Genomic DNA, 23,917 nt, shown 5'->3' with positions numbered 1-23,917 from the left:
GCTATCTCGAAATAGAGCAAATGGTTACACGATTACGGTAAAGTCTCCCTTACCGATGCTCAGGTTGTGTACAGAAATGGACAATTTGGGAAGAGGAGATACGATTATTCGAACCTTGCGACTCGTTTTTATAGTTGTTGACAATCGTATCCCCTCTTCCAAAATTGTCCATTTTTGTGGACAACTTGAGCGTCAGTAAGGGAGACATTACTGTAGTAGCAATGAATCTCCGCGAAACAGCTACCCTCCACGAGAGAGCCGTTGCCACTCTCTGCAAGAGAGCTATGACACTAGTCCAAGTATGCTAATCCGATGTTGCCGATCTAATCTGTAGATCAATAGCTTTCTCGCGGAGATCTCTGTTTTGTTGATGTCAGGAGGAATTATTGACGCAATGTCTGCAATAGCATTTTTAACTGTACCAATTCTCAAGAAGCCAGCAGATGTACCACTCTAAGTAATCAACCATATTTCGTTGCAATAATATATTTACTACGTGTTGCTATAACAATTGAAGCATATCCCAGCACTTAGTCTTCGAAGTAAAACACACCGATTCGACTTCTTGTTTCATCGACAAGAAAACCCTGCACTATCGTTACCCGATTACCCATTTGATTCTGAGAACATTCTAGTCGAATCATTGCCTCATCTATTACCATAGAAGAATATCGAACCTCGGTTCCTGTAGAAACCCTCGAATGCAGGGTAGAATCCCGATCACACGGTAATCGCCGTGTTTCACACGATATTGTATAATTTATTATATCTAGTCTCGTTATCCTGTGTACGTTGATTCCCAAGTGTCTGCTCTGTAGCGGGTCCGAATGGACCCTCCGTTCGCTAGGCGAGAGCCAAAGTCTGCACCGAATGAAGGAAAGCGATTTTGTTTAGCATCCAAGTAATCCCAGAGCAATGAACTAACCATCTCTGTTGTTTCCCAAGTTTCAGATCGAAAGTCTGTACGCCTATAGAGCCCCCTCTCCTAATAAATCCCGTTTGAATTGCGGCAGCAGGCCGTTGACGATATTTCTGTTCAACAGACGGTAGCTTGAGCGATACGGCGATCGGTTTGAACGTCGAAGACTCCTCGAGGAGGGCTCGCAAGAGCTCGCCGGGTAGCAAGAGCGGAAGCGGAAGCAGCGGCGGCGGCGGAAGCACGGCGCAGTATCAGCCCGGACTTGGGAAGAAGAGTAACAGCACCAGTCAGCTGTCCGCCACAGGTAACACATCGTCACACTAGCCGTTTCTTCCAGTTTCACGTTTATAGACGTTGCGTGCCGTGCATTGTTCTCTATCCGCAGAATTCAAGTGAGAGACTCGTTCTCGGGCGCGCGCTAAAAGCCGAGCCGCGTGTATCATGTGTCATTATTCTCTGCCGCGATGATTATCTCTTAGACTACCTTCTCTGCTCTTCTTCTCTATACATCAGACAATTATCTAGTATCAGTCGCTGTGTAACATATTTATTATATCGATAGTCACCCGAGATTTAGCGTAGCGACTAGTCTAGTGCCATTTTAGTGAGTAGACACGCGGTGTGCTCTCGCTACGTCGAACCGTTCACAAAATCTGCTCGATCCACGCAAGAGAAGCATTGTTGCGGTCCTGAACTCTTGATCGTACGTCGCAGGGCGTTCGGTTCATGAAGAGAACATCGATTTGCTCGAGACGACGCCTTTAAATAGGCATAGAACGTTTTGGTTAATTCTTTGCAAGGTTAATTTGTATAAATAAGTATATAAATAAGTGTATAATAATAATATATATAAATAAGTAGACTGCGGATCTTTACGCGAGATAAAAATGATCTTCATCAGTTGCAACAGATACGAGCCAAATCGATATTCCTTTCTTTCTTTAATAATTTCATTAAATTGAAAATAGTATATAGATGTCCTTAAGTTGAAAATAGTACATAGATGTCCTTAAATTCTTTGAACATTTGCATTGTTTTAAATTTCATATACCTATTTTTATTACATATGCGTTACATCCATAATCTAATAAGTGCAGAATTAAGCTTGTCTTGTTGCGGTTTAAAATTGAAGACTATGAACCGCTAGAAAATCGAGGAAGACATTCTGCAGAGAGAATAACACAGTGAGTTCGCAGCATTACACAATACTAAACCAACGATCATTTACTGCATTAGAAGATTTAGGTAATAACGATTTAGACGCTTAACGAACATCCTAAAATACGACACCGTTTGTACAACTTCGTGCAATGAATTTATCATCGTCCACATCTCGCGTTACGAATGCCCTGCGACTTGTACTCGCGAGCATACATCGTCCTATAAACCGGTTGAAACGTTGAAAAAGAAAAAAAAGTAGTGATAGAACGCGAGAGGGGAAGAGAGACAGAGCGAAAGCCGTGAACAAATAAAATTTCGAGGATTCTCCGCGGCGAACGATGACGCGCGAACGCTACCAAGAGCACACCGTATAGCAGCAAAAGCAAAAAGAAAAAAGAAAAAAGAAAAACTCAACCCCCAGTTAACGGGACAGTATGTACATTCTAATCGTATTCTTGTTTTCTCCGCCATCCCTCCTCATCTCTGTCCGCCTCTCTTCGACATGAACACATTCACACTTTACTTCTACCAACCAACCATCTCTCGACGCTGGGGACCACCATTCACGTCATCGATCTGCACCCACCTGCACGATTTCTCATCGTGGCGGGCAATCGTCGCTCGCGCGATCGTGTCACGGGACAACACTCGGCGCGGATCACCCCGATCGATCGCTGGAACGATCACCACTGTTACTTGAAACCGAAAAAAAAAAAATAACCAAAACAAAATTACTACGAAAACATCGAAAACTGTGCACGCACGTACACGACGGAACACACAATCGACACACGCCTCTGATCGGTGGCCGACCAACAACACACGAATATCAACATGAAAAATCACACGACACATCTACTCTGGCCGAGAATACAACATCTGTCACTCTGACAACACCGCCACAACTTCTACTTCTACTTCTACTATCGCTACTACTACTACTACCACTACTACAACCACCGCCAATTCTACTTCTCTACTACAATCACCACAACCACTGAAAAAAATATACTACTACTACTACTACTATGTCACCTCACGCAAAAAACATAACATACCACGTGCGTCTGTTGGTGGTACATGCGTGGGCGACGAAGGACGGAAACGGAGGATAGGCTTCGGGAAGAAGGGCAAGTCCTCCTTTACAGTTCATAGGAGCGAGGAGGTTTTGCCGGAGGACACTGCCAGCGGGAGGAGCGGACGGCAGCCGAGCTCTGCGAGCAGCGACGGCGAGGGTAGCGGCGACGGGGACAGGTCCGAACACCCTGCAAATTACACCCCCTCTCTTCTCCCCCCACGCCCACGAAACCCAGTTTTTGATTTTCCGTGTGACCCCCTCGAGATAAACGGGAAACGAACGGTCCCCTCGTTGCGCGGGAGCGATCGACAGGACCCGTCCACCGAGTCTCACGCTCTTCGGCTTATTCTCTGTTTCGATTCTGCGGCTCCGAGACCTCTTCTCGGCCCTCTTTTTCCCTCCTCTGCAAAACGATTCTGCCGTGTTGTTCCTTGCAGCGATGTTCTAGTAACCGTAATTCGCGATTCTCGCTCTCGATTCTCATCGTCGAGAGAGGACGTCGAACCGAATTCTGTGCCGCGGGAGATCGTTCAAGCCTTCGGCGAAATGTGAGTACAAGTTCTAGAGCGAGTGAAAGAGAGAATGCTAGGCCGAGAGAACGGGAGAGAGAGAAAGAGAGAGAGAGATAGTGCAAGTGGACGAGAGAACGAGAGAGAAACACAGCAAGAAGAACGAGACAGTGATCAGCCGGAGACACTCTTATTACAACAACAACAACAACAACAAGAAACACACGGCACCATTGACTCTCTTAGAAGATGCTGTGCTTTAGAGAACCGGGCTGCGAGACTGCTGCTCGTGATTATTGCCGGCGAATTCGACTAGCATGGTCGAACTGTTCTCGAGTGGAGACCACGCAGGTGGTTTCGCGTTCCTGCGGAATAGTCACGAGATAGTGCTCTGCTTGTCTTCGGTTAAGCTAGATCGTAGAGACTGTTTCTACGTAGTAGCGATGCGTGATCTTTAGAGGAACGTTTGCACGAGTTTCCTGAGCTGTGTGACGAGCCTCGATGAAACCATCGGTCTCATCGAGGAGGAGGTCTTCATATCGCGTTCATGAACTAATCGGGTGATTAACGTTCGACTGCCGATTGCTGGGAGATATTATATGCCCCCAATTTATTAAGGTTTCATTTAAACTACACGTTCCAACGTGTCCTGTATGCTGTTCACAGTGCTTCAAGTTTCATTATATTAAGTAAATGGTAATGCACCTATCTTCAATTTCTGAAGTCTGTAAAACGTTTGATCTCTTGCTGTCTGTGTTGCAAAACATATTTCCTGGAAAGCTTGACGCTACGAATGACGCATAGCTTGTGGATTTAAAACGTAAAGCAAGAATAGAGAACTATTCTATCGTACGACTGTATTCGGCTACATGAAAGTTAAAAAAACCAATTCCAGAAAATAATTTCAGTAGAGACTGCAAGTCTACGGCGATCCATAGTCCTCGCGAATTCCGAGAGACTTTCGTAATCCACGGAGAACAGAGATTAACGATCTGAGCACCGTTGGATGGTCGAACTGTTTCCGTGCATCGGCACCAGCAGTCGGACGTTGCCCCGATCTCGAAAACCGATCAGCGGCTCAAGAACCTTAGGTATTTAGCTACGCAAGTAACTTTTGTTCCGTGTCGGGCTGTGTCCTGTGGCAGTAGAACTGATTGTTAGTGCCGGCGTCGGTCCGATGCGCCGGCGAAGAACGTCGCGTTGTCTGTCTCTGTTTCTGTACAGCTTTCCGGACTTAGATCGCAGAGTCCGACGGTGGTCAACTCGGTAACGAGTCCCCTCTTTCAGCTTAAAACTCGCCGGACGTTAGGTAGGTAAGCTGGCCACCTGGTTCTCGTTACTATTTATTATCTTTAGAGAGCAGCTGTTGATACGTGCTTGGCGGCGGGGAGGCTGGACGCCTAGGGGCGCGGGATACCCACCCCCACAGCCCACTCCCCGCCACCTCCTGTTTACGGCTTTTACGTTTATCGATGTCTTCAAGCGTTGCAGTGTTTCTTATAGTGCGCATACATATTTCTATATGATGTCTCGATATATTTACGTTTACAGTTACCAAGCAAAACAAGTTTCGTTGAATGTGGCACACGAGACACGTTACACACCACCACGTCGTACACGTTTATACACGCGGAGAGAGACACGCTCGGGTACACCGACACGGTATATACACAGTCACACGGACATTGTCTTGTACATTCTGCCTGCGGACACTTCTTCGGCACTCATCCGGATCGCGAGTTTCGGGATGAGCACGCGGAAGAGAGCTTTTATACATGGATGTACACGACGGGAAACCATCCCCTTACACCCTGGGATACGTGTCACTATAGTTCGCCTCTGTGTACACACACATGGGCACACGAACACACACACACACATACGAGACACACGGTTAGAGCGACGGTATTGCAGTTGCGGAGAGCCCTACGTCCCGACGAAGGCAGTCGTGTGCTCCAACGCTTGCCCCATTCTGATTGCAGGTGCCGGCTAAAGGTGGAAGCTGGCGAGAGAACTCGATTAGAGAACCGCCGAAACTCTTTTGCAGGTCTGCCCACTCACGTAATCGACGACGCTAATCGCGTCGCCCAATTGTTTCTCTGATCGCGATCGAGGATCGCTTCGTGTTCAGGTGTACGCGTGTCTTGACCTCCTTCTCTCGTTTTTTTCCGTTCGTTTCGGTGGATCGAACGGGGGAAAGAGGGTGCGGAGAGAAAGGTCTAGAAACGTGTGAATTTATCTGTCGGAGAAAATCGGAGGGAGAAAGAGAGAAAGAGAGAGAGTAAGAGAGAGAGAGAGGGTGAGAGAGGGAGAGAGTGAAAGAGAGTCGTGTCTTAAGTCGTTAGAGAGACGACACGCGAGAGGCAACACCTGGAGAGAGCTGGATGAGAAAGAGAGAAGACTGCGGCTGTTATCGCGCGGTCCAAGGATACTACTACCAAAATGAAAGATTATAGTTTAGCGGTTGTTTCTTGTTTGGTTTACAACACAGAGTGCGGTATCGGCTGGATCTACGCCGGAAGTGGTAGCGCGGAGCCACGCGCAAGTTTATCGAGCCGGAAACGCAACAGCACGCCGAGCACCATACAACGATCCGAAGAGATTCTGCCCTATCAGCGCTTTGAACTCGGAAAACAATCGGGATCGGGGGCCAGTGACACAGCCGGAAGTCTCAACTCGATCTCGAGTTCCGAAGGAAGCTCGTAAGTAGTGGCCACCAACAACGACCGATTCTGCAACCGGAACTGCGAGACTCCTTGCTGTCTCTTCCAACTCTTCCTATTCTACATCTTTTCTCTCTCTCTCTCTCTCGCTCTCTCTCTCTCTCTCTCTTTCTATCTCTATCTTCAGAAATCGTCCTCAGATTCTGAGCAGGGTAGCCAGTTACTCGACGTAGACTGTACGCTTCATAGAAAGACTGGTTAACATTTTCACTTTCACGCCATCTATATATGTTTGAGGGGCGGAATAATTTTCTGAGATTTGGAAATTAATTTGTACGCTTATCTATTATATCTTTCTAATTTTATTAGGACCAGCAAAGGGTAAGAACGTTGGGAAAATGATTGATACCGTGCAACTAAATTTTCGAATTTTAATTTGATTAAATAAAATATTTGAATTGTATGGAACTTTTGAGGTTGTTCGCGTGATAGTCAAAGTGTTAAATCGGTTTTCGAATTTTTCCGAGACAAGACACGGACGGCATACTCTGTACGAAACCAAAGAAATTGAGAAATTCAGATTCGTACCGGTCTGTGCATCTTCTGGATTTATTTAACGTGAATTTGGTAGGGTTGCAAAAATACGAAGGAGATAGAATGTACTCCGCACGAAAGAATATAACGAAGACCATCATTAGAAAATATGAATTATAAATTGTGATTTTACTTGGTATTATTTCTCTTTAAGCAAAATTATGTTCTTTGAAGTCAAATGATTAATTGATTATCCCGAACGAATATTTCCAATCAGTTTTGAAAAAGTACGCAGTAAACAATTCCTAAATTCGCACTGGTTCTGTTAAATCTTATAGTGAAGAATTTGTTAATAGAATAACAATATACTCTCTGTTGAAAGTGATCCTGTATGATTGACATAAAATCATGAATTGATAGACGAGAACGTCAAGATAAAAAGTTTAGTGCAGTATTCAAATCTCCGCGAGTAGAATTACAAAGGCACCTCTCATTTTTACATATCCCATTCACACGTTCTTTTTTATTTTTCGACCGTGCTAAAATGATTATCTGAATGACCCTCCGATAAATTGCGATAAACTCGCAAGCTCTCGAACTCGACGCTTATTCAGTTTACTGCGATTTCCAGATTTACGATTTGAAAAAAGCTAAACTTTACGCATCGCGTTATTCGCAAGCATCGTTCTTTTATACTCAATTCCAATTTAAGTGCACGCCGTGTCCATTGAATAATATATTGGAACGAAGGATACCGACAGTTGATGAATTCCTTTTAGCAGAAGGAGTCAAGTTATTAAAAGTTTACAACGAACGGGCTACCCCTGCTATCCACTTTTTATCCCGAAATTCTCCGGCCTGCCACACCTGTGATCCCGTCCGTGAGGAATTTTTACTGTTTGTGCACAGGAAACCGCGAACGTGAAACCGTGGATCGTTTTGTCTTTCAACGTGTGATTGAGTCGATGTGTATGCATTAATGTACATTGTCTTGCTCATTCACGCTTTGTCCCCCCTCCTTTCTTTTTGTGCTCCCGCCTGGATTGTCTCCGCCCCTCCTTCTCGCCTGCCCCGCAGTGTCCTTCTGTATCATTTCATCGCGTGGCGGCGTTTCTTCCCTTTTGTCCCTCGCCTCCAACCCCGAAGAGACGCTGCTCCCCGTTGGGTTTCGTAGCCAAGGAGAAGAAGAAGAAGCGAGGGGACTTCACCGCGAATGCTGCAAAACACACAAGACATGCCAACTGCCGCATCGTACTTCGCTCTTCCTCCGTCTCTCTCCACACTTCTCATTCTTCTCGATCCCCTCAGCGCCCTTTCTTTTCAGTTCTCTGTGTGTGTATATAAATATATATATTTCCAACATATATATATATACATTTCGATTTCGATGTGATCTCGATGTTTCGCGTTGCTGCTGTCATTCGTCGGTGTTTTGTCGTCGTCTTGGCTTGCTGCTTGGCTGAATGATCGCGTGATGTTGACGTATCTGAGCACCGTTACCGTTCTATGTATCTCACAAAAGTTACACACACCCTCTCTCTGTCTCTGTGTACATATATATATATGTATATGTATATGTATATGTATATAGAATACATATATACATAACTGTATACATATGGTATAAATATGAAAGATATATAATGTGTGTTGCGAATATCATTGTTCTCCGCGCGGCAGGACTTCCGGCGCTCCAGGTCCCTTTTCTTTCGCCCACCCCCCGCCCAACCCCCCCGAGTGTGTGATCACGTTCTACTTAATCCTGTATCTACAGCCGTTTATATTTATAGATGCCACCTCGATCCGGAAAACGATTACGTTACCGTCGCACTGAGCTTCTTGCGCGCAGTGCAACGCTATCGCCCGACACACCGTAGGTAGATGAATGTGCCCGTTCGCGTCGAGTGTGCACGAGCCGATCAAATAATGCCCAGAGAGACCGTGACTAGTGTCCGCGGGAGGCGTTTGATCGGCTCGGCGTGAGTAGTATTCTTGTGTCACCCGAAATCCCTGATTACTCGAACCCCGGGGCGAGCCGATCTCGATTCTAGCCGGGTAGCTAAGTCGAAACGCGGCGGAGAGCCTGCCTCGAGCACGAAGATGTCAGATCCCCGAGCGAAAGGTAACCAAGAACGTAAGTCTCAGACCGACGAACGCATGAGTACGTAGAACTTAGAAGAATAGAGAGCGTCGGCAACGATCAAAGAGACCAATCCGAAGCGTCCGTGTCGAGCGTCGATCGAATTGATCGTTGCCGAGGATCCTTAATACTTATGGTACTTGCGCATAGAATGATCTGCATGCCAACCGACCGCCTGCTGTGTCTCCAACCTTACAACAATTCTCTCTGTACACTGTTATATTATATATATATATATATTTATACTCGCTACACCGACACACTTGCAGCGTGAGTTCTTCTTGTCTACAATAATCGACCGATGAAAACAATGAGAAAACAGTAAAACCACGAACGAGGTGTAATTTCTCTCTCTCTGTTTATCCGCACTTCCGTCGAAGGCTTGTGAGAGTTATGGTCCCTCGCTCCTGCGGAACGAACCTTTGATCGATTTCTTTCGACCCGCCCCCCCGCCCACCCCTGTGAACCCTGTGTTTTTCGTTCGATGCCAATAATCCTAGGATGATACGAGTAGATTGTAGCGACGAAAACGTAAAGTAGCTCATTGATCGGGATCGTATTACCCTCCGATGAGTTACCCCCGCCCCACCCCCCTTCTGACCAACCCCAGTATCTTTTGTTTCTCGTTTGTTCGTACCCCCGAGTACCCCCCTCGGCAACCCCCGAAACTCCCCTCAACTCCCGAAGCGCGGGAGCTGTTTCATTAAAACGTCTGATTTTGGGAACTGCAGTTGGTCCCCAAATCTGCGAATGGCAGGCGAAACTGACCAGATAAGAAACTTCTTCGAAGATCTCGGACCTGGACAGGTGGTCGGCCGACAGGTACTCGGTGCTCAGTGTCTGGGCGAGATTCAGCTCTCGCTGAAGCAGAAGGAGGGCTACCTAGAAGTGGAGGTGATACGTGCCAAAGATCTGAAGCCGAAACAGGGCAGCAAAGCGATACCAGGTACGCGGAGCTTCCTCGGTTGCTAACGGTGAACACCTGCTTTCTGCGCCACCTTTGGCCAGGACCTTTGTGTCAATCTGTCTTGTTAACACTTTAAGATTTCAAAATTACACTAATCTATTATATCTCTTTAATATTATCAGGATCTACGAAACGTAAGGATGTTGAGAAGTTAGTCGATGTCATACAACTTAGCTTTTCATTTCATTAAATGAGATACTTCGAAGTGTTACCAAAAAACGAGATTTATACGAACTTGTTCTATCATGGAAGATTCGTAATTAATGTTCATTCGTATGCGTATCGTTATCGAACGTCGTAGTTGGATGTTGACACAAGGGTTATCAATAGACTGCGGATTTTTATGCAAAAGAAAAGTTGGCTGACTGAATTTATGAGAAACGAAAATGCCTTTTCTCTTTTAATAATTGTGATCAGTTGTACTTGATACAAAAATACCTTTAAATTCCAATTTCTTTGAAAGATGTTATAAATCTTTGCGTTGCATTTCTTAAGAAACTCGATCGATTAACGATCGTATTCAGAAAATCTTGGTTAATCATTTGTTCTCGAAACATCCTTAAATATCGACTGGTAGGTAACGTCCTAAGCTATGTTCCCAATAGTTCGAAATCGTTCAACGATTGCTATCGTTGAAACTAGAAGACCACGTGAACGCGACTTTATACTGTGCAAAGCCGAAGAACGAGACGAAATCACCAAGTTATTTCGCTATTCGCTGCAGCGATTCTCTCTTGCCACTTGCTTCGAATTCGAAAAGAATTAGCCGCTCTGGCTTGGCGCAGTATGAACGTTAGCGTGTGCTTTGACCCACTAATTACTGATCATGACGAAACCGTAGCCTCCTACGTGAAAGTCTACCTGGTCAACGGGAAAAAGTGTATCGCGAAAGTGAAAACGACGATGGCGAGGAAAACGCTGGACCCGTTCTACCAGCAGTCGCTAACCTTCAGGGAAAACTGTCGGGGTTGTATACTGCAAGTACGTCATCGTCAATTCTTATTCGTCAAAAATGTTCTTTCCCCTGGGCGAAAGAATAGATCGCAGCGCGTAAAGACAATTGCTCGAAGCGGCCTCTTGTGATTTCAGGTGACAGTGTGGGGCGATTACGGCCGATTAGAAGGGAAAAAAGTGTTCATGGGTATAGCGCAGATCGTGTTGGACGAACTGAACCTCAATGAGATGGTGTTCGGGTGGTACAAGCTGTTCAGCAACGTGTCCCTGGTCAGTAGACCTCCATCCCTAGCTGCGTCCCGTCGATCCTCGACCACATCCCTAGAGTCCTTCTGGAACGCCTCCGTTCCAAGATCCCTGCTCGATTTTCTTCACGTTCGAACCTAGAGAAAAGGGGAATTGTCCTTTGCTAAAACGATCGTCGACATGGATTATGGTAATAATCGCATCGCTGGGTTGCGGAATGCCGGGCGGAAAGGGTAGAGCCAGCGAAGGGGCTAAAATCAGACCTTCGTCCGACTTAAATCGCCGACGAGCCATTCGATGGATCGTGAAAGAAGCGTTTCGTTTAAAACTTTGATCTTCTGTCAAAACCGGAACGGTAATTATAGAATATCGGTTCAGCGATTTTTAATCGATTTTTCCTGTTTAAGTGTACGCAAAAATTTGGAAAAAGGGATAAAATTTGTAACTGTTGATCTCTGCAAAAATTCGTATTTTTTCGTATATTTTCAGGGGCTTTTCATTTCTTACGTAGAATTTTGCAATTATTAGATCGGAGAAAATTCTTGCAAACGTGTATCGACAGTTATATATACATAAATATTACAATATACATTTAAATATTATATATTTTTTCCAAAATCCTTGCATGCATTTGGATAAGGAAAATTGATCGAAGATCGTCAAACCGAGGACATTCTATAACTATCCTTCTGAACACGATAGTGGATTCGCGCGGTCTATGGACTTCTTCTTTTCATGATCCGTCGAACGGCTCGCCAGCCGTTTAAATCGGCCGAAGGACAATTTTGGTCCCTTTAACCGGCTACACCCGATTTCGGGCATGCGCGATCGCGCTGTTGGACGAGACAAGAAAAGTGTGTTTTATTTGCAAGGTGACCGCGAGAATGGGAAAAGTGTGAAAGGTCGTACGAGAGAGGACATGTCTTTCTAGAAAACACCACTAGCACATCACATATCATGTACGGCATATCAGATGAGCCACTAGTCTTTATGTAGACTAGATGTAGAACATAGCGGCCATGTTCCCGGATCGCCAGATAGCTTTAGGTACGCACTGAGATCTAGGCATCGTTCGTACAGTTAATTCGTTCGTACGATCTCACGCGAATAATCAGCTTGGTCTTTCGGATCTTTAGCCCTTTCTCCACAGGTTCATTAGTATCTTCGTATCTTCGATCAGATCAGCAATGCTCAATAGCTTTATTTCTTAAAGGAACAATCTCTTGTTTCTCGTGAAAAATATCCTCACTTGTTTATTAACGCTTCAAACCAGATTCTTAATTTAGCAAATAGAGGATCGTTACTTGTATATATACATATGCTCTATATTATATATTATTAGTTTCTAAATTCTTATCGAACATTGTTTGAGGAAATTATAAATTACTCTACGTTCTTGGTCTTTTATGATTTTTTACATGTATTAAAACGTAATTAATGTGGTCGTATTGAGTTGTAGAATTTTTTTACGGTAATTTCATTCTGAAATACGGTTTTATTTACGATATACTAAAACGCTCTCTAGTTTGAATAAAGAATTATTTTCTGAGAACTATTCAGATTCAAATGTCCGATTATAGAAAAATTGATTTTTCAAAATTTGTGTAGAAGATCAATTATCCTAGTGATCCTAATAATTATTTACAAATAACTTACAAATAGATGTATTTAAGTTTGTCTTTATTACTAAAATTATTATTAAATTATTATTCTTATTATCAAAATTATTACTAAAACTATAGAGTCTAATATTGTTATTGAGTACAGAAAGCATTCAATATCGACAGAAGTATTGAACGCGAGCATTGTTAGCGCATACAAATTGCAGTCTGCCCGATGACTCTGAACGTACGAACCAGTATAATTATCCGCGTGAGATCATGTTTTTCCCCTCTTGCCTACGTTTTACGTACAGATGTGCTCTGCCTTGCAAGATCTCTTTCTCGGTGGCAAACTCTTCGTGCCTGGGCCTCGAGGCAACGATCTCCGTCGAGGACGATCCTGGTTGATCACGGTCCTCGTCGATCACGATCCTCTCCGCGATCGTGAATCGAAGCTTCGGGGTTCGCGCCCCTCTCTCTCTCTCTCTCTCTCTTTCTCTCTCTTGCTCTGTGCCTCTCTGACGTCTGTCTCTTTGACTCTCTAAACTTCGTCTCTGTGTTTCGTTCTTGTTCCTCACTGTCTGAACTCGATGTCGGCTCGCAAGATATTCTCGTTGTTTTCCTTCCTGTTGCAACTGGTAGACGTCCTCCATGCTGCTTCGTTGCGTGTTAACATTGTTGATCTCTCCTCGAGTCTGCACAACAAACGCACCCTCTCTCCGCTGCGATCCTCCCTTCGTCTGGTTCCGATTCCCGAGCGGAAAGCTGTCCTTTTTTCTGTTTACAAACGCGACTCTGAATTTCGCACACTCGATGTACATAGCTGTTTCCCTTTTCTTTTAGAATCAGCACGGTAAGTATGTCTGTACGGAGTCCTCTGTGCAACCGCTCTTCGGTGTCACACTACAGGAAACACACGAAAGATTTCAGACACAACATACTATAATGACGCTGCAAACATCTGTTCCTGTTCGTAGTTACCTGCGAACCTGGCTGGCGAACTTCCTGAACAGAGTTTCTGAGTACTCGATTCATCGATGCTTTTATTGCACTCGATTAAACGATTATCATATCGAAGTTAGTCTGCATTTTCAAAATTGAGATTCAAGGATCGCTTCTCTCGATCTTTCCTTGTATTATGTGTAGCCTGCGGACGGTCTGCGCGAGAGGCAACGTGTTAAAAATATGGCAACGCGTGTACAAAATTAAGAATACCTTGGTGACCTTTCGTCGACTAAAAATAGCGAAAGACGTTGAAGAATCGTTACGGGCGCACTCGCTAAAAAATCATTTGCTCGCGTCTCGTGTGGGACTACGGTGCACAAGAGAAATCTGAGAATCGAAATTACAAGAGCATGAAAAGAAAAAAGAAAGATTTGCGAGACTCGATCGCAGTCAAATTTAACAACGTTTCCAATTACCGACTTGCAACGATTGCTTCGAAGACGGAAGTTCGTTCGAGTTTGGAGCACATCCTATCGAGAAAACTTGAGCCGCGTATCGACGAACAGCGGGAATAAAATGCACTGTGAAGCATCGTTGCGGCGGGGAACCAATATCTCGAGCAATGCACCGGTGCACCGAGACGGCTCGATAAGGGTTGCCGGCCAGGTCCGACCCCAGGTGTATTTACTTCTGATTGTTCCTCCTATGTACGATATGTTTCTGTGTGTCCACGTCCTATGGTCCGAAACGAGCGATCCCGTCTGACCGTGGTGCTTTTCTATTTCTCTTTCCAGTGAAACCGATACAGAGGCACTCGATGCAAGATCGATGCGAACTCCAACGTGGTGTGCAGTGAGAAAGGCGTGGTGCCGTACGGTGACATAATAAGGTGTCGGTCGCCGGGCGACACGGGACCCAGTAAACCCAGTGAAGTGGTGAAGTTCGCGCAACCATAAGTTGGTCCGAGGTGAGAACCGCGAGCCGCTCCGATAACCGGGGAACCTAGAACCACCGGATCTCGCGAGACCACCGTGAGGAACGGACACGTTCGTTCAAATCTAAGAAAACAAGAGAAAAATGGCAAAAAAATGGGGATAGGGGTTAAAGGGAGGAACGGAAAAAATTTGTACATAAATAAATCTTAGGACACTCGAGCTGTGTGCCGGCAACCAGTGCACGACGATCCATCGACGACGATCGACGACCAAAATGACGTACCAAAACTCTCCGGACAATGTCGTCGAACATTTTAGCCAAGGGAAACCATCGTCGTCAGCGCGTATATTATTTACTGTAAATACCAATAACGATTATACATACATATATATATTCATATATATATATTACATTAATAAATTCATATATATATATATATGTATATATATGAATTCGCGATACGTATTGCGCGCAGGTGTTTAAATGAACAATTGCCTTGACCGTCGCGTTCCCGTTGCCCCGTTGCCGTTCGAGCTTCGACAAAGTTCTCGGACCCCCGTTGATTTTTACTAGCACCCGATCGAGACGATCGATCGATCAGTCCGCGTACACGAGCCGGCGAATTCGAGCCATCGGAAGTCGATCGGCAGCCGCGGCAACCGGGACGTTATATCGTGAATTAGCGAATTGTTGTTGAACGTTTAAACGTAGCCATGTCAACTATTTTGCGTGTGCGTGTGCGAATACGAGGAAGAGTGAATGAGAGAGAGGGAGAGAGAGAGAGAGAGGGGGAGAGAGAGAGAGAAAGAGCGAATGAGAGATCGAGTGCGAGATGAATTACGGTGAAGGAGGCGCGCTAAAACTATATCGACTGTCATATATTGTGATTCTGTTAGTTTTATTTAATTGTCGACCTCACGAGTCCGGTGTAACGCGTAAGGGGACGGGGAGCCGTGTATACAACTCTAGGAGACCTTAATTACTCTCGATACTTGCACTCGACTTTAAAACGACGCTCGTTTTTTGTAACGTGATATATGTATATACATACGTATATTTCACTTGAACGAACCGCCCACATTACTCGCATAGAAACGAGAGAGCCCGCGGGGGTGGAGACCTCGCGGCGCGTACCACACTGCTGAAGTTAATCCTTTAAACAAAATGAGAAGCGAGTGCTCTCGTTCGCGAAACCTGCGATCGGGAGAGTATGCGTCTGATCGAGAATTCGTGAGAATGTGAGACTGAGTGTGAGAGAGCGAGCGAGCGAGCGAGAAAGAGAGAGAGAGAGAGAGAGAGAGAGAGAAAACGAGAAAGATAGAGAGAGAGAGAGAGAGAAAGTGTGAGAGTAACCGGCGCGCCACGTATATTTCACAATCGAATTTTATATCTCTTAATTCTCATGTTATGTGTTCGATCTTTGTCTGTGCATTCGTCTGGTCACTCGTGGAACACGATACGATGAGCATGCACGTGTACGCGGTTACGTCTAGCGATTAAACACTTGATTGAATCGTGTACGATATACTATATTTTCTCCTTTTTTTCGTCGCTGATTGTGCTTGCAAAACATGCGTAACCATGCATTCTTCTCTTCGGGGGTAAAGAAGAACACGTGAACACACATACACACACGCATATACCGACACGCATACACGCGTACACACGGAAATACACACAGAGAGTGAGGGAGAGAGACACGTGTACACGCAAGAAGGGAAGGGACAATGACACGAAAAAACCGTTCGAAGTTGACTGTACATCGAAAAACAAGAAAGGGAAACACTGTTTCGCGACCAATTTAAACCGTAGCTACGCTTCCGGATCGTTCAAGTTTACCGCGAGACACGCGGACGCCCTCTTTCGCAGCTGAGCATTTAGTTCGATCCCTCGAAAGGACCCATCCATTTTACAATTTATCGCCGGAGAAGTTGCGAAACTTTCCGCGAACGATGCTCGTAAAGTGTACGGACCCTTTGCGCCGCTTCGCTCCTCGTTTGTTGGTCTTCAAAGGTACCCACCTGGATATTGATCGACGTCACTGAAGCGATGGTCTCCATCATTTCTTTTTACGGGGGTGATAATCTGTAACGTCTTTCTTTCGCTTCGTTCGCTATTCCGTGGCCGGAAATAGGGCTCGAGCTTGTTGCGATTCGTGAACGAGCTGCAGATCGTTCGCACCTCGTCGTCCTCGCTGGAACTTAAAAAATGGGGACGATCTAGCGTATAGAAAACGTTTCCGTTGAAATTTCGATTTCCAATAATTATAGACATCGATTCAAGCAATTGTAGACATAAATTCGAATAATTGTAAGCCTGACCAGCCTACAAGAATCACTGAAAAGAAGAATCACTTGAAAAGAAGCCGAGATTTTCCTGCTGCGAAAAACCGACGCCAATGGCTCGTCCACTAATCGCAATCTGCTGATCCGGCGATCTTTCGTCGCGGTAGATCTGCTAAAACAATGAAAATATCCGACGAACACGGTGACTTCAAATTAAACGGCGGAATTAATTAATCGGCGAACGAGAATTTTCGATCGTATTAAACGAATCGGAGGATTCTAACGGGACAAAGACGGTTTTCAAGTGACTCCGGATCGGGATCAGTGACTTCAGCATCGATATCTTCGAGAATCCAGTCCTTTCGCTCTGTAAAGCATCCTCACTTTTGCTCGCCTGTGCATCCTGCAAACGCAGCTCGCTATTGCCACGCGAACCGTCACGAGATGTTGCGTAACAATCGTTCGAGAGACACGGTGATCCGAGGCTTTGAAAAGACGAAGGAAGAATGCGAACGGTTATTCGATTTACAGAACGACCAAATACCGAACGACCTCATTATCTGAATCAGAAATCTCGCTTGCACGTTTCTCTTCGTTTCGTTTTACTTTGCGATCATTCCTAACACCATCTGCTGCGAATTTTGTTTCTCAATAACGAAATCATCGTCATCGTCATCGTTATCGGTGCACAATTAAAATTGTCGTAATCGCTCGAAAGATCGAGAGATCCTTAACAATGGAACCGTAGGCATTCAGAATCGAATAAACGTAAAACAGTAGGGAATGCGTTGCCGATCGTTGTTACCAGACTGCGGATCTTCGTGCAAAATAAAAATCGTTAACGTCGATTGCATATTCTTCCAAAGTTCTCTGCGTTCTGTATTTCACTTTCTCGTTGTTATCGCGAACGCATAAAATTCGCAGTCGAATCGATCGCATACATAGAGTCCTCGTTTCAATGTTCCGTCTACATTCGCGCGTTCCTTTCTCGTCACGACGATCACTCTGTCGCTTTGAGTTTCAAAATCGTCGCTTTGAGTTTCACAATCGCGCGAGCCGTTCGGTAAACCGGCTGATCGATCGCCCAATGATCGCCGCGAACTGTGTAAAAAGAAAGAAAAAGGAAAAGGGGGAGAGGAGCCGGGAGGGTGGAGGGCGATATCTTATCATATCTATAACGCGCTTGATTTAGAACGAAAAGCTTTTTTACTCGCGGGGAAATGGTATACACAGGCGAACACACACTCGCGCAACGAACCCGACGCGAAGGTTGCGTGCGCGTCGAGAGAGAAAACGATCGCGCGAGGCGAGTCACATACACGCGCGGAAAACGAACAATTTACTTACTGTAAGAGACGATTTCTAAGTAAAGACGAGAAAGAAAAAACCATTTTGCAAGTGCATGACTTATAATCAGTAGGCTCTTGGGACAATGACAACGTAATTAACCGAACACGCAGAATATACTCTCTGTACTAGCGGATAACACTCGATTTAAAAAGAGATAAGAAAAAAAAAATGACAAAAAAATATATACAAAAGACTACGAATCATGTAAACACGTTCAGTTTGTAAATCCGCCGGTTACTCGCGGCCCTCGGACCCGCCGCGCGATCTACCCGCGATCCTGGATCACCGGTTTCCTCGTCTTTCAGCGATTAACCGACGTACAATTACCACGATGAAGAACCTCGCCGCGATTGGTCCAAAAACTAGAGGCTCGGATTTATCGGGTTTCGATCCACGTGAAGTCGAACGATCGATTTTGGGGCACAAAAAACGTCTGATAGACGCGCGGGGGTCCCGCGGCCGCGACCTGTTAACGCTTAACGATATAAAAAAGTACCGCATATCCTATACAGACGTAGGACTCTCATAACTTTAGTAGCCGGTCTTAAGGGATCCCAGGGACGTGAGAGTGTCGGGTTTGCTTTTTTATACTTGTACATCGAGGAACGAGCTGATCAGAGCGGCTTTGCCCGGGGGAACGTCGGTGAAATTCTCGTAGTAAGTTTCGCTAGTGATCTTTTAGGGGATATCGATACCACACACGACGAACACAGATGCATGATGATTCTACACACCGGTGAGCTGGACGACGAAATACCGATAGATAGAGAGAGAGCGAGAGTGAGAGAGAGAATGAGAGAGAGAGAGAGAGATATACGTTTTATCGAGTTTATGTTCGACGCGAGTTCTGCCTGATTTACGCCTTAATTTTCTTCGCGGTTCCAGCTTTCGTGTAAACATTGTAAATATCGGATTAACGTCGACGAACGAACGCGAACGAATTTATTTCGCACGATCGACCCTCATACGCTCCTCCATTTTCTATTTTGGATACCGTAAAGTATGTAATTCGTTTCGCATACGATTGCGTTGCGATTCAAGTGCACTCGCTTGGCACTCGCGCGCGGTCTATTCTAATTTCAACGTATAATCGCAGGACTCTCCGTAATTAGCGAGACACGCGCCTGTTTTCGTTCTCGAGAAAGAAACATAACTTCTGTTCTACATTGAAGGTCTTCATGGTCAAAAGTGGCCATTATACAGAATTCACTGCAACGATGATATTATAACATTTTATAAGTTAATATTGATCATCCCGTTTCATTTACTCGAACATATTTCATCGTCGTATGGAGAAGTATAACGTGCGGAAAGAAATGTGCTTCACTGTTCTAAGATGTGATACTTTCCTCACAAATGTGAAAAGTAATTTTCTAACATTATAATTAAATCAATAAATATTAATGAATAACATTGTGCTTGTTCTGAAATGATTTATTTGCGTGCGATCTAAATGCTCGAAGCGACCACGAAGACCTTCAGCGTCGTTTCGACCCTTGACCGGTCACCTGCCATCTTGGAGACTGTTCCATCGACGAGCTCGTTACGATTTCGAACATTGTATCTGTCCCGGAATCAATGAGAGAACGATTAGTCTCTTTGAGAAGCTCTGCTGATCTGTTTACTTTGTTCACCTCTTCCAAAGATCGCGCGACCGGTTAAGAGTTAATTGAACGAAAGCCGTGCGAGGATGAAAAACCAGAGGGAGAACCTAATTGGCCGAGTCAAAGGGTGAAAATGAAAACTGTGCAACGACATTTCGGATAGTTGTTTGCGAGGAGTGTCCGAGGGTCGATCGGAATAGTCTGTGAAACCGTACGGGGCGCAACTGTAAATATTGGGTAAACGATATCGGGGCGAACGGGTGCGGCGGAGGGTTAGTAAAATTTCAGATTATCCTCGTGTAATATTCGAGTAGCGATCTAGGGGTCTCGTTTCTATTTTCTCCGTAGATTCAAGAGCTTTTTCTAAGCCGAACAACGACGCAACCATCTCTTAAGCGGTCTTTCCCATGAAAGAGAATAATCTCGAAACACCGGAACTGAACGCGAAGAGAATCAAGGTGACGTTCATTTTTCATCCCACAACCACACTATTGCCATGCCCATCTGTACATAGGCATGCTCAATCTTAGGATCGAACACGCATCGTGAATCACATATATATATACATACATCTCTATACATATATATGTGTATATATATATATATATATATATATATATATATATATATATATATATGTGTATATACATATATGTATATATATGCATATACATAAAAAGAAACTAGCATTAACTACGAAAGAAGAGGAAGAAGAAAAAAAAAATGAAACGAACAAATTAATATCCGACTTTGTACCTATATACTTAATAATTAACGTAAAAAACGAAAACGAAAAGATGGGCGAGAGGCGAGAAAGAGAGCGAACGAACGAGCGAGCGAGAGAAAGAGAGAAAGATAGTGCGCGAGGGAGAGAAATATAATACTTTCGGGAATACATCCGCAAAGTAGCAGCGAATCGCGAGGGGTGGGGTTCGGGGAGGCGGGGGAGTTAGCTAGAAGAAGCGCGGTATAATCGAATCGGGTTGGATCGATTCGTGGGTCGAAATCGCGGGACGGACGGCTGAATTCGAATCAACACGGGATGCAAGGAATCTGCGAGCCAAGGGGTAACACTTTTGTCAAATTTATATAGAGAGCCAATTTAGGTTTTACGATTACCGATAAAAGGATGCGCGAGAGACTGAGTGCGAGAACGGAGAGAAAAAGAGAGAGAGAGGGAGAGAGAGAGAGAGAGACGGAGGGAGACACGTGGAAGGACACTGTCAACGATTTCTTTACAATGAAACTCATTAATCACACCGTAGAGGCGATCCAACGTAGCGCTGGTGTCCTGCGGAGCTGTGTCCACGTCCGTTGTCGCGTCTCGTTCCGTTGCCACGTTTTCTTAACGAATCTAGACGTAATGTTACTAATTATACACTTTTCGGTTCTTGGGAAAATGGTGAAACGTTAGATCGATGACAGATTGAATTCGATGAAAAATCGTAGCCCCGAATCGAACCTCGTTGCAACCTCGACGAGATCAACGGCAACGAGATCCGGAAGAAATATGGCCACAGCTTGATCTTGCGGTCGATCGCGATCGATGTTCAGGTTTCGATCTGTCTGACGGGGGCTGTCCTTCGGAGAATTCGGGCAAAGTTCGTCGTCGCGGAGGTTCGCTTTGAAGCCCGGAAGTCTCGAATTTTGACAAGGATTCGCCGAGATCGAGTGGTGAAAGTGGAGATCGAGCGGCGCGATCGACGCGGAGGATCGATCGCAAGATGGCGCAGGACACCGGGAGTTTCACGGTACACCAGGGGGTGAAGATGAATTGTTCGGGACGCGGTTCGCCAGTAGCTTATTAGCGGCCAGCGGCGGTAAATTGTCCGGTTTTTCATTTTGCCGATAGAATGAAAGAAAGAGAGAGAGAGAGAGAGTAAGAAAGAAAGAAAGAGTATGAGAGGAGAGAGAAAGAGAAAGAAAGGCTGGAGAGCGTGGCCGGGAGAGAGACCGCGTCCTTCTTACGTCGAACGGGGCAACGGATAGAAACAAAACGAGAGAGAGAGAGAGAACGAGAGGAGAGAAAGGGAGAGAGAGAATGAGAGAGAAGGGGCGACGAAATACAATGGCGAAAAAGAATTTAAAAAAAACAGTACGATTAGACGACGTTCCGTGGGTGTGCAAGAGAACTCGGCCGCGGACTCCGTCGACGATTTCTCTTGTTTCGTCGCGTTTGTCCGTTTGCACGTTCTTTTCCTTCTGTTCTCCACTGAATTTTTCATTTGTACAGAGTTTGGGTTTTCTCCCGTTTACCGTATCGAGGGCTGGTAACGTGGTCCAGGATCGGCGCCGCGAGGCTTCTGTGAAACCTCGCCGCGAAAAAATCGTGTTTGCGAGTAAGGCGAATATGATTGTGTCTCGATGGGACTTGTGTTTCCGCGCCGGTGTTCGCGGGTCGAGGAGTTCACGGCGGGATCTGCACGGAACGATTAATATAAAAAATAAAAAAAAAAGCGTTAGTGACTGTATCCAGTATAATATATCTGATAAAAGATACCCCCGATGCCAGACATGGCGTGTGACAATAAAGTGATTCAATGATCTCGTCGCATTTCAATCGCAGCCACCTTTCACGACACGCAGGATCTCTACACACGACGACACGCGACACACTGTTCCATGTGTGCACAAGTACGTATTTATTATGAGGACGTGTGCATACGTACACACGAACGAACACCCTACACACGCATACACACACACACACACACACACACACAAATACATGATACATTCATACACTACAGGGTGAGAGAGGGAGGGAGAGAAAGAGCGAGCGAGCGAGAGAAAGGAAGAGCGAGAGAGAGGGAGAGAGAGAGAGAGACACACACGTGTACACAGAACGTTTATATTTTAAAGCGAAACGGAGGTTTTTTTTGTAAATGAAACTGATAGAGGAACGACGTAACACCGCCGGTATTCAATCGATCACGATGCGTAAAAGAAAGTATTTCCATACGTTTTCCGATCGCTCGTTAATCCGCTGTTAATTGATAATGTCAGTAATATTTTTAACAAAATAAAGCAACCTTATTCAAAGCTGAGAGATTACGTCTTTTTGAGAACATCCATGCTGTAGAAGTATAGTAATGTGTAAGGGTGATATAGTCGAATAAAATTGAAATCTCGTGGATTTGAACTTCTGATGAATTTTCTCCGAATTCTAATAATTTATCGATGTTACAAACCGACTAGGAATTTATTTTTAAACCTGCTGCTTTATTTTTAAACCTTTATCGGCTCCTAAAACGTTCGATCTATTCGACAATTATTCGCAGACGATAACTTTGGAAGTTCAATATTTTGGCACTGGTGGCGTTACTATGCTAAAACTGCAGCAAATATAGCTAATGTATATTCTTATCTTATCGATCTTATTGGATTTCTACATTATCGACAAATTTAAAATTTTTTAACACAGATTTAGGATACGTACTGGACCTTCCTTTTTATGAGCTCTTCTTGCTCAACACAGATTTTAGGATTAAATCTGCCGTAGTACTCTCCTATCTGTTTTACCGTCTGCGGGTAAGTTTGGTCGAGAATTTCACTTACTACCACTAGATGTTCCACTATACACTTTTTCTATATTCATCACGCAGGACGCAGATCCTTGATTCAATTTTAAAATAAAATGGATACCTCACTACCCACCACCTCGAAATTTAATTATTATTATCATTAATAATACATTTGATTACATATATGAAATTATTTAATTATTACTATCTTTATCATTGCGTGATCAGCAAAAGAAGAATTTTGCAAATTTCTTAAAACTTATATGGGTTTCTTCCAGTATAGTGTACTAGTATATATTATAGTGTATAATAATAATAATATATTATAGTGTACTAGTATATATTTGATTACCTCACCTTTAACAAAACAAAAATAGTCCTTAGTAATTTATCAACTGTTTTCATCTTTGTCCACCCTCCAATACAATAGTAATATGTCATCTTTAATTTTACTGCTCCATTCCAATGTTTTCGCGCATTAAATTACCATTATCCTTTAAA

At 44.5% G+C, this 23,917-nt stretch overlaps 1 protein-coding gene across 20 annotated transcripts in view; it reads left to right on the top strand.

Annotated features, from left to right (window-relative positions):
* Rim (Rab3 interacting molecule) overlaps positions 1-22,437 on the top strand; it is a 103,870-nt gene extending 81,433 nt beyond the window's left edge. For 17 of the 20 annotated variants that reach the window (XM_076524742.1, XM_076524736.1, XM_076524745.1 and 14 more), the window contains 7 exons: positions 1,044-1,223; positions 6,159-6,369; positions 9,736-9,950; positions 10,813-10,952; positions 11,061-11,195; positions 12,044-12,218; positions 14,512-22,437. In XM_076524742.1, the coding sequence (XP_076380857.1) occupies positions 1,044-1,223; positions 6,159-6,369; positions 9,736-9,950; positions 10,813-10,952; positions 11,061-11,195; positions 12,044-12,070 (908 nt within the window). In that variant the 3' untranslated portion in view covers positions 12,071-12,218; positions 14,512-22,437. Of the gene's footprint in view, positions 1-1,043; positions 1,226-3,155; positions 3,335-6,158; positions 6,370-9,735; positions 9,951-10,812; positions 10,953-11,060; positions 11,196-12,043; positions 12,219-14,511 lie in introns of all 20 variants that reach the window. The other 3 variants (XM_033469479.2, XM_076524734.1, XM_033469476.2) reach the window with 3 other exon arrangements.
* The last annotated feature ends 1,480 nt before the right edge of the window (positions 22,438-23,917 follow it).

This window comes from Megalopta genalis, chromosome 10, assembly GCF_051020955.1.
Source record: "Megalopta genalis isolate 19385.01 chromosome 10, iyMegGena1_principal, whole genome shotgun sequence".
Taxonomy (NCBI): domain Eukaryota; kingdom Metazoa; phylum Arthropoda; class Insecta; order Hymenoptera; family Halictidae; genus Megalopta; species Megalopta genalis.
The sequence above is the reverse complement of the archived record's forward strand: the minus strand, read 5'-3'. Positions and strand labels throughout refer to the sequence as shown.